Source organism: Haemaphysalis longicornis, unplaced genomic scaffold, assembly GCF_048455015.1.
Source record: "Haemaphysalis longicornis isolate Haplotype H1 unplaced genomic scaffold, Haemaphysalis longicornis Haplotype H1 scaffold_5, whole genome shotgun sequence".
NCBI classification, from domain to species: Eukaryota; Metazoa; Arthropoda; class Arachnida; order Ixodida; family Ixodidae; genus Haemaphysalis; species Haemaphysalis longicornis.
Window position 1 is genome coordinate 37,242,192 of NW_027526385.1, and position 11,470 is coordinate 37,253,661.

The following is an 11,470-nucleotide window of genomic DNA, read 5'->3' on the forward strand; positions in this document are numbered from 1 at the left end:
GCGCAAGAAGCACAACGCTGGCTTCATCCTTCACAGGCAATATAACAAAGGCCGAAAACAGGCGCGACCCTCCAACTAATAAAGATGGCCCTCAACATCACAAGGACCGAGGCATTAAGGCACGCTAAGGTTGCTTCCCACTATGTACAAAGATCACACTTCACAGCTTCTGTGCAACCACGAAATTAAACTCAGCTGCGACCTTACCTGTCACTTCTCGCAACTTTAGCCAATGAGCAGAGCAATGCCCGACAGGCTAGTCAAACTGCCACACAACTTCAATCAGCAAAACGAACCAATTATCTTGCTCGCATTGCTGCTTGGTTATCTGAAGTGACCTGCGTAACTGAATCTGCAGCCTCACGCACCAACTCTCTGCCGGGACGCACCTGGGCAGAGGCTCCTTGTCCCAGTCGATGGACCACATGGCCCCGTCGCGGTACATCTTGGTCAGCTTGCCCTTCAGCACTATCTCCACCTGGTCGCGGTCCAGCTCAGACTTGCACTTGCCAAAGGCCCGCATGGCGTACCGCCTGCAACCAGCGCCACACGCATCAGCCCCGCCCGCACTGCCGAGCCTCTACAGTGAATATGGAAGGGACAAACGGACGACTTACTTCAAGCTTTCGGGCCACTCTCCACCACCATTGGGAGTCAGGTTGGCCCTAGAAGGAAAAGTGAGAGCAGCATGAAGCATTCAGAAAAATTGAAATTGAAATTTATTCCGCAACAAAATGTTACGATGAGGACATTAAATTAAAGGAGGAGAATTAAAGCCTCCACTCAATGTGAAAGCTGTCAGGAGTGCAGAGCAGCGATTCGCCATAATGGGCTGTAGCACCCTATCTGCTCGCTGCTACCACCCAAAGCATTTCAAATTTCCCGCCTTCGCAGTGCTCGCGCGCCCCCTGCCTGCAACTGCGCCAGCGGGAGTTCTGTTCTTGTTGTACTTGCTTTACCTCCCACACGTGCAGGGGTTGCACTGCCACTTTTTTCGTTTACTATCACAAAAACCAACCAAACGAGCGTTCCTAACTAAATGAACGCGGGCGCTGCCGGCTAGTTACGTATGCTTTGCCTCAAATGTACAGGCAGTTTTCTTTGCGCTAAACAACGGGGAGATGTATGACAAGCGCCAGCGGTTCACAAGGTTCGAATGCTTATGACTATATAAACCACTTGGCTTTCGAAGCCTGTGTTACACCGCAACGACAGAACGTCGTGTGGCTCACACTGTGTCCAGCGGGCAAGCTACGGCGACAAGGCAAGCCCCTAAAGTGCTCTGCCCTTAAAAACTCAGCTCACTTTGAACAAAGTGCGCACAGGAACTGGGGGGTAGAAATTGCACGTTTCAGCCACCATGACTGCAAGCCCCTCGTAATGACCTCTTTATTGCCGACTTATCACAAAGTTCGCAGAAAGAGAACCGGACAGTAACCTGTACTCTCCTAAGGGGAAAAATATTCTTGGCAACAGTCACACCATTCTGACAATTTCCTCTAAATCATAAAGCTCTGAGAAGAGGGAACTTTAAACTTTCCCTAATTGGTCGCGGCTCCCCTGCAACATTTTTAATGGATGCCGTCCAGTAGCTTGGTGAGGAAAGTTTAGATCGCCACCATTACTTGGTGTTCGAGACAAATCAGGGCTGAAAGGCTTTACACGCCAATGCTTTACATGCCAATACAGACCACAGTATTCATAGAATTCTACGTGTAGGGCTACATAGAATTCAGAGACCACACAGGCATCTTCAACGTCACAACAACGGGGGACACCAACAGGGTCAAAGCGAATCCTACACGCGCCCCCAAATGTTGATCCCGACAAAGGGCAAGTCGACTCCAGATGCACCACATTGTAGGCTTAGCAACTCACATGCAGTCCTCGAGGCGCTGCGTTGCATCGGCTGCCGAGCGCTGGCCGCCGCCCTGCGCCAAGCGGCCCTGCTGGAAAGCGTTGGCTCGGGGACCCCGGCCGCCGCCAAACTTGCCGCGCTTCGGCAGGTTGAACCGGACACCACCGGCACCTGGGGCCTCTGCCAAGGGGGGAAAATGAAACGGGGGAAAGAGCCTGTTAATGCACAGCACCCTTGAGACTCAAAGATACTCGGTTACAACTCAAGAACTGCACCACCTCATGTAGTGTATCACTCCGCCGAAGCGCCGGACCCGTGGCGTCAGTGCGCGCGCGTTTTGAAAGGGGTTTGCTATCGTCTGCCTTGTCTCACGCAGTTTGTTTGTCGTCACTGGAGTCGATTATAAGCATATTAAGTCCAAAAAATCACGGAAACGGCTCACGCCATGTTCAAAATATTCCCAGTAACGCCCCACTTACGCCGCGCGGAGAAACAACCGGCTACGGTGATACGGCACAGTGGCAACTTCCGGTGTATTTCTTAAAGGTGTTGTGCCACCAAATTTGTTGCTTGTGCATTCTTTGTTGCAAACGTTTTATATTTCATTAGAAAGCATGATACATGCTCTCACATGCACATATTCTGAGTAAAAAATTTATTATCGCACGATTCATGTGAACAGGATTCGGTTTCGGTTTCTGGGCGCCGATTCAAGCAGTGACGTCACAGCGTTGCGCCATAGCCTCCTTTAGTAGGTTATATAGGAGGCTATGGTTGCGCGGACGCTCTGCCACGCGTGTCTACCATGCGGCGCTGCGGTACGTTGCGACTTTACTGCGGCGTCTGCTCCCCCACATACGTGCTTCACCACGAAAGTAAACACGCCGACTCGTCACGTCAAGCCGCGACAGCTCCGACGCGGATTCTTTGTCTGCATCCTCGGATGCAGACAAATGAAAACCATGGATTTGCAAACCATAAAAATGCTAAAAAAACGCTCAAAAAAAAAAAAAAAAGCTGCCCCCGCCGCGAATCGAACCGGCAACGTTGACCGGATGGGCGGAACGCGCGAGACCACTGAGCCAGCGAACAAACGATTCCACTTCGCGATATAGCCGGTGTACTAGATGGAGGCCCATCCTTGGAGTCGTACGTCGGTGTTTACTAGCTAATTTACAGAATTCCTGGCTTGCAAACTCACATTTTTTAAATAGCGCTTGCGCAGCAAGGTTCCGCGAAGCCCCCGCGACAGCTTATCGCCATCAACTCTGCTCTTCTGCGAAAGCGCTCGCAAAAATAAGTGTGCCCGGCTGCGACTGCGATTTTGCACTGAAGGGATAGTGCTTGCCGTACTTTGGTTTTACGTTTTACGTTAAAAACCTTTGCCGATACTGATCTCTTATTACCCAAATTACCCTACGTAACTGTTCTTCTGCACGAAACTGACCTTATATTTTCTACAGGCGAGCCGATCGCACACGCATTCCGGGGTAGCGACGTCGCCGAAGAGCACGGCCGAAGCGTCGAACGCCAAAATACGGATCGCATTAGCGCTAGTGTTGAGTTGTATGGGCTTCATGGAACTTACTGAGTTTATTACCCTCCAGAAACTAACAGAACAGGGCCGCGTTCATTGCGGCACGAATGTTGTCGGGGCGCAGTTTTCGCTTCTCGGTCGATTGACGACGCGTCGTGCGACCAGTCAGGCGACCGGTTTTGTTCGCGTCTTCGGTCGGCGAGTCACACTACGGCGACTTTCCATCGGCCGACGTGTTTGTGTCGCCGTCGGCGTGGTGTGACAACGCGGTCTGGCAATTCGGCAGTTGGCCGATGTTCTAACGACTCGTCGGCGTCGCATCGCCGTCGTATCGGTATAGTGTGTCGATACGACCAAGCGACCAAACAAACTGTGGTAACTGGAGTTCACGTTCACGTCGCTCGAGTAGCTAGCATTGTATGACGTCACAAACTTTGCTGCGCTGGCAATTCACTGACGTCATGGTTAGTGGCGCTAGCGATGGGTCCCGATTTCCAGAAGAGCATTTAGGTAATTTTTAGAAGCGAATTAAAATATATATTAAGCGCTTGCTGTACCCAGCACTTCGTGTTGAGGGTCGTTGCATGCAGAGGAAGCCTACAGCAGGCTTTTTACAGACTTAAAATTTGGTGGCACAACACCTTTAAGTTGTCACCGAGTATAGTCATTTCTATACCACCCTTCAGTTGTTTCGTAACTTGGTTCACTATCCGAAAATGGTATGTGGAACCACCTATGCTATAGGTTGTATTCATTAGCATGGCATGTCACCTTAGCAACGGGGACGCGCAGCCACCATCATGGCTGCACACGCATAAGGCTGTCCCACCGAGATCAGAAGTATTACCTTGTAGAGAAACATGTTTATTCCTTTCACTCTGAGCGACATACAAGTGTTCCCCTCTGCGGCGGAATGCGCGCTCAGCTCTCATGTGCTTCCGTAGCGCGTTTTAGGCTACGGAGCCAAAGCGTTTGATGACCTTCGCCTTTCAAGCCACGCAACTTCCCACAATCTGGCTGGTGATCTCAGGCATTCCCACCGCGACAATGTCTGTGTTGAATACCACAGCAGACATTGACTGAACAGAAACTTGGCTAAACGAAGCAGAGGAAATGAACTCGGAAACTTGCACTATGCAGTTTGGGAGGTGGCCATCTTGTGTTGCCTCAGCAACGCCCAATCAGGAGGGCCAAACACACTTCAGCATCTATTTATGGCTTCATTTGCGTGTCTTTTTCTGACGTTCAGGCATTTGTAAATGAACAAAGATAAAAGAGACAACCGGAACCAGAAAAGAGGATCGCTCGGCGGTTCTAATGATACCAAAATGGCCGCATTCGGTGGCACCGTTGCAGAGCGTGTACACCGCTCCGAAAATTTCCATTTTTTCACCCTTTTGCGCTAATATTTTGTCACCGTGACTGGCAAAAGTATTCTTTTGTGGCACTTCGCGACGGTTTTCAGCGGGGAAACTTAGCAAACTTCGAATGGAAAACAGAAGCCGGATATGTGAGTTTAAAAAAAAAAAAATGATGTTTTGGTCATTTTCACGAAGTTGAAAGCCGCGTCACCCCTGAAACCCGAGCATATCTGCAGTTACCGCAGCGATGCACTCACAAATCCCGAGCTTTTACCACCCTACAATGACAATGAAGAACAAGCGCACTCACGTTTCCCCTGCATGCCGCCGCCGTACTGCGGAGGACCCCGCGGGCCGCCGCCGCCCTCTCCGTTGGCCACCATCCCGTTGTAGCCGTAGTAGAATCCGTAGGCAGGAGTCGGCGGGCAGAAGCCTGCGCCGTACCCCGATCCATAGCCGGGAACGCCCTGCTGGCCAAAGCCCGGCAGCAGAGGAGCCTGGGGCTGAGCCGAAGCGGCACTGCCGCCACTGGAAGGAGACTCAGAGGAGGAGGAGGCCGCAGCCCCGCCGCCCTCTTTCTCAGAAGGGGGCGGGGCCTGCTCTCCCGGTGGGGGTGGGGGTGGGGGCGGGGCCTGGCCCGAGGGGAGCAGCGGACCGGAGGACGACCCTCCGGATGGCGGCTGCTGCTGCTGCTGCTGGGGGAACTGCATGGGGGCAGCGGACGGCTGGTAGTAGCCCCCACCGTACATGTTCTGAAACAGGAGAGGGCACCGCGGGGGTCAGTCTGGTCGACTTGGATGGCGCAAATCGTCACCACCAGCCTAGTTGTGTCCACTGCACAGCAACAGCAAAGGCCTCTCCCAAAGATCTCCAGCCACGCCTATCGAGTGCTAGCTCAGTGGACCCTTTCCCACCAAATTTTCGTAGCTCATTCCTCCATCGAGTCCTTGGCCAACCCCTATTGCGTTTTCAGTCTATTGGCAGCGACTCCATTCAACCTATCGTCCACCTGTTGGCCCTCGTGTGTACGACATGACCCACTTATGCTTCAATTTGTCATTTCAAGAAGAGATCCAGAGCAGCTCCACATTCCATTTTTGCCAATAACCAAATTTCAACGACATTTCTGGGCAGCAGAACTACTCTGGAGTGGCCAATAAAGAGAGACCAGATGTGAAATTTTCATCCTGTCCATTTGGAGCAAGCCCTGACTGGCTGAAAGCAGACAACCCGGCTGCGAGTCAGCACAAGCAAGGCGTGGTGCCGTCAGTTTGTGAGCCTGTCACTAGTCCGGGGTCTCGCAAGTGCAACTACTGTCACGACTGAAATGAACAACTGTGAAACGGACAACTCAACTCTGCCCCATACCTCACAGGTAATGCGATTCAGCCCTTCACCTGCACTTGGTACTGCTTGTTTCTATTCAAACCACTAAGTGCAGTTATGACAGCTACAGCAGTGAGGGCGTCAATACATACACATCTGCAGGGACTCTACACACGACAAGCACCTTTACCCCAAGCAATCGCTATGGTGAGATTTGAAGCTGGGGCTGCACCTCATCCCAGAAGTTTCTCTCTGAGAGTTGAAACGGCCCATAGTATGAGAGATGCAACTTAAACCAATCCGAGCCCTTCTGCAAAGGCTTGACACTTACGTAGGGTGGGTAGAAGCCATAGCCAGAGCCCCCAGGACCTTGTGCTGGGTAGCCATTGTACCTGCAACGAAACAAGATCAGCCATGCACACAACCAACGAGAAATTTCTTTGGCAATTCTCCCTAATGCACGATTTCAATGACTCGGGAAACTGGTAACAAAGCACAAGATTAGAACAGATGCAGATCATTAAGTCCCCCGAGTTTATTCCGAGGTATCCTCTGCCCACAAACAAAATTCTTGAGCAGAAACACATGATTTGATAAGAACAAAAGTGAAGTTGGGACACATTACAACTGGAGAAAAAGGGGTTACAAATGAAATTTAACAAACACAGCTGAATCCACACCAACCGCCCAATGCCATTGTACCATTCCTTGTTGTCCAACATTGGCTGCCTTGACGATTCAGAAACATGTCAGCAAAATGGTCGGCCCCCATCACTGCCTACTGCGACAGACAGCCTGAATCAGCAGATGTCTGCTTTTTGGTGAGATCATGATCATCATCACCATCAGCCTATCTATGTCCACTGTAGGGCAAAAACCTCTCCCATACATTTCCAATTATACCGGCCCTGTGCTAACTGCAACCAATTAATCCCCGCAAACTTCTTGAACTTGCGTGCCCACCTAACCTTCTGCCACCTCCCGCCACGCTTGCCTTCTCTAGGGATCCACTCTGTTGCCCTTAATGACCGATGGTTATCTTGCCTTCGCATTACGTGCCCTGCCCACGTCCATTTCTTCATGTCCACTAATCTGCCCTTAACACGTGTTTGTTCCTTGACCCACTCCGCTCTCTTCTTGTCCCTTAATGTTACACCTATCATCTTCCATTCCATTGCTCACCGAGTCGTCCTCAATTTAAGTTCAACCCTTTCATAGAGCCTCCAAGTTTCTGCCCTGTAGGTGAATACCGGTAAGATGCAGCTGTTTGGTGAGATAGCACACCAATTAAAAGGCAACCAAGTTAGCAAGAGACATTGCTGTTTGGTGAGATAGCACACCAATTAAAAGGCAACCAAGTTAGCAAGAGACATTAACATTAAATAAGATGTGACAATGTTTTTCCAAGTAAGGGTCCAAAATCAAATCAAACGAGCGTTGCGCCATTCAGTCAACCAAAGGCCGCTGCGTGACGCACCCCATGTATCCCGGGTACATGCAGCCCTGCTGCTGTTGCGGCTGCTGCTGTCCCGGTGCCCAGAAGCCGTAGCCAAAGCCTGCACCATAGCCAGTAGTGGTAGCTTGCTCGGCACCGGCCGCCACCGCCTTGCCCGTCTGCACCTTCTCAAGGGCCTTGCGTGCGTTCTCCCAGGCCTGGCTCGGGTCCACGGGCGTGCCTGACTCCATCTTACCCACTCCTTCTGGCTTACTGCTGCAAGAGGGAAATTGATGTCAATGAGTTTCCATGCACAGGTACCTACTGTGATTTCACGACGCTCAACTCGCCCTAATGGAAGCATTGAGCCCTCCTAACCCTCGTGAAATGAACACAGGTCTTAAACTACGAATGAAAGGGTCAAAGCACATGTCACGGAAATGCCTGTTACAAACTCTGGTTACAAGGTATCTTTTGCTACACCACCGCTAGGTTTGTGACTAGCGGTTTAGGAATTAAACGCGCCCTCTGGCAGCACCAGTCAGTTCATGGTCAAATGACCAGCACAATAAGGGAATAAGTGCTCTGGCTTCGCCATTCGGCCAAGCCCAAGCCCAGTAAAATAAAAAGGACTTGGGATTTTTTTTAAATGTTGGCCAAGGCTGCGAATCTGCGAAAGTGCTAATCTGAAAGTGCTTAGACCTCGAGCAAAGGTTAAATTCCATAAACCAGTGGTGAAATAAGCAGCCACCCAGAAATAATGGCCAGCCCTGGCATGTGCCAGTTGCTATGGCCCTCAAACGTGGCTATCTGTCCGCAAAAGAGCACGCAAGATATGCTATCGATGCCCACTAGCACGCTATCAGCCCAGATTCTGGAGACTGTTGATTGTCTGGAGATTCTGGATATTGCGGGTGGAGATCCCACTCTCACCCCATTAGCGAAAGTGCTGCGGACCGGGCCGTTACTCGTTGGGATGGCCTTTGTGGGCGTGGCCGCAACTCGAACAAAGGATCGAACGGACGGGCAAGAAGTTAACAAATCTGTGCAGACCCACGTTCCTCTTTCGATTAGAACGTCAGCTTTGCTACCTACATCCAGGCAGCTGGTTTGCGGTCAACACAAATGCACCTCTTACTGCAACCACTGGTCCCCTTGCTACAGCTGAGCGGCCCCCTCATCTGCCCGGCTTGTCGTAGCTCATTCGACATCATGCACCCAAACAGGTTCCGAAAGGATCACTGCTTCCCCTGGTTGGCAACTTTTGTCGTACCTTGCGTTACGAAGCCAATGTCAATCCCATTGCGCCAGAGGCACATGTTCTTCATATGTTAAGTGTTGAGTGTGATTTTTGTGCTGCGTTGTTGCCACGGACACTGCCACTGCTAGCCCATCATTCAGTACACAATAACAAAATGAGTGAAACATGAATTAACGCATTAATTACCCCAAATTAATGAAAACTCAAAGCAGTGTCCAGTTATAGGTATTTCAAGGGGCTGCACCACCCTCTCATGGCTACTTTTGGTATCAACACCAGGCTGATACTAAAGCTAGTCAAGAGGGGGCGGCGCCACAGCCCTTCTGAGCAGGCACCGCACTCGCCCCCCAGCATTCACATATAGTCAAACTGCTTTAACTTCGCAAGTTTGTAAAAAAAAACATTTCCCCCATCAGTAGCTTGCACGCCTATCAAATATGGGTTGGGCCCCTTTTAATTTTGTTAAAGCTCCCATTTCCCAAGCCACAGTGGCTCAGTGGCTAAGGCGTTGTGCTGCTGAGCACAAGGACGCGGGTTCGATTCCGGGCCGCTTTTCTGATGGAGGCAAAAAGCAAAAACTCCCGTGTGCACGAGATTTCAGCGCACGTTAAAGATCCCCAGGTGGTCAAAATTAATCCGGAGCCCTCCACTATGGCGCGCCTCATAGTCTTGTTGCATCAGTGCATTAAACCATACAATTATTCAATCAAAGCTTCCATTTCCTTTTCCCCTCAATTCCACTTAATTTAAGGATGTTCTCTTTTTATGGCTTTAAACAATGCTTGCTGGCCTCACAATCATAAACAGCACTTTAAATAACTGAACACACGGTAAAAAAAAAAAGGTCAGTTTCAGCTTCCTATGCTTTGAACCCGGAATGTGCATACAACGTAAGTGCAATAATGTCACCATTTTAGCAATGAAACCAAAACCCTGCGTGCGAACTGCTTTGACCCCGTCGTTGCTAAAGATTGTCCCGAAGACTTTCTACCTCGGCATGCCAATCATCATGCTCCGTGGGCGGGGCCCGACTCAGCGCACAAATAAAAAAAAAGGAGCGTTCCTATGGTGGCAGTTTCAAAGTACACAGAGAATTCAAGGTATCCCTGAAGGCATTTCGGCCTACCATGACAGTGAATATTTGATGACCGTTTTCTCTAGCGGCCATACTATGAGCACATTTTCCATTCGTGGAACTTTGTTTTTGCCAGGATTGCCATTATGGCATAACGGCGTGCCCTGCAACTGTGGCCACCTGCACCAGCCCTGCCATGGTGACATCACGAATTCATGCCAAATGCCAGGGTCACTTGGCTACATCGCGTTATTTTTTCTTCTACGGAAGGACATCACGCCGATTCCCATATGCTGTGTGCCGCTTCCCGGGCTGTTCTATCATCTCAATAAATCATCAACAGCCTACTCATGTCCACAGCAGGATGAAGGCCTCTCCCATTAAATCTCTCCTGTCCTGAGCAGCTCAAGCCCATTCTTTGCCTCCAATAGTTTTCTTATTTCGTTCCTTCATCGAGCTATTTGCCTTCCTCTTCATACAGACCCGTCTCTGGGTATCCACTCTGTAAATTAACCTCTGTTAGCCCATCAGTTGTCGGTTCGTCTCACTACATGGCCAACCCAAGTCACTTTCTTTACTTGCACTATGATATCTTCTACTCGAGTTTGTCCCTCAATCAAAAAAAGCTCCTGTTGTGCCCCTGTGTTACTGCTATACTTATTCATTCCATGGCCCATTGAGTCGACCTAGGTTTGCTCTCTGTTTAGTAAGGTGCCAAGTTTCCGCCCAGTCTGTCATAACGGCAGGACTCATTGGTTGTAGATCCTTCTTTTGAATGGTACAGGTAGCTTACTTTTCATTATTTGGGATACCTATTCTGCAGTGAATTTCTCGCTCGTGATTGGGGTCACCACTTACAATGGGTCCGAGATAGATATACTTGTTCTAAGATCAAATTAAACTACGTTACGTGTCCGAGATAGATATACTTGTTCTAAGATCAAATTAAACTTGCGTTCCACGTTGACATTGGCCATTCGTACTTTGGTTGGGGAAGTGAACTGTATAACTAAACTGGTGACAGTGCTCCTGTACGTTCCACGTTGACATTGGCCATTCGTACTTTAGTTGGGGAAGTGAACTGTATAACAACACCGTAAACTGGTGACTGCTCCTGTATTATTAGTCAACTATAGTGTGGCCACAACTGGTCATCGTAGCAAGTGCACGTCAGCACTAAGATGGGAGCATCACAATTAGAAAGCAGTGGGTAGCTTTCTGCAACCCAAGACAAAGCAAGGTGACTGAAAAATGAACTGCGCACTTCCAGCACCTGACACAGTCTGAATTGCAAGGCTGTTAAGATTGCGACAACCCCTTCCACCTGGGAGTGTGAGCCAGTAAAGAGCACACAGTGTGTACTACATACTAGTACCATGCAGCGTAAGGCCAGAAAACTGGGACATTTGCAAGAGGGTTCCCATTCATTTCCAGGCTTAGACCATGAGCACTGAAATGAAAAATAGCCAAGCAAAAGTGCCTCAATTTTTCCGTTGAAATGCCACTAAGATTATATCAGCTGTTCCTCTCCATCGGCTAGGCTAAACCAGGGAAGGTGAAAATGATCCTGGAGCATAAACAACTGTTCTTGTAAACATTAATTACAATTGTTCCAAA

At 49.8% G+C, this 11,470-nt stretch overlaps 1 protein-coding gene across 3 annotated transcripts in view; it reads right to left on the bottom strand.

The window, feature by feature from the left end:
• LOC144138051 (leukocyte receptor cluster member 8-like) overlaps positions 1–11,470 on the bottom strand; it is a 28,037-nt gene that overhangs the window by 14,468 nt on the left and 2,099 nt on the right. The window contains exons 1-7 of one of the 3 annotated variants that reach the window (XM_077670123.1): positions 7,703–7,765; positions 7,560–7,638; positions 6,414–6,474; positions 5,067–5,508; positions 1,879–2,038; positions 618–665; positions 390–533 (exon numbers count right to left, since the gene is read on the bottom strand). In XM_077670123.1, coding sequence (XP_077526249.1) covers positions 390–533; positions 618–665; positions 1,879–2,038; positions 5,067–5,508; positions 6,414–6,474; positions 7,560–7,579 — 875 coding nt within the window. In that variant the 5' untranslated portion in view covers positions 7,580–7,638; positions 7,703–7,765. Of the gene's footprint in view, positions 1–389; positions 534–617; positions 666–1,878; positions 2,039–5,066; positions 5,509–6,413; positions 6,475–7,559; positions 7,794–11,470 lie in introns of those variants that run through there. The other 2 variants (XM_077670122.1, XM_077670121.1) reach the window with 2 other exon arrangements.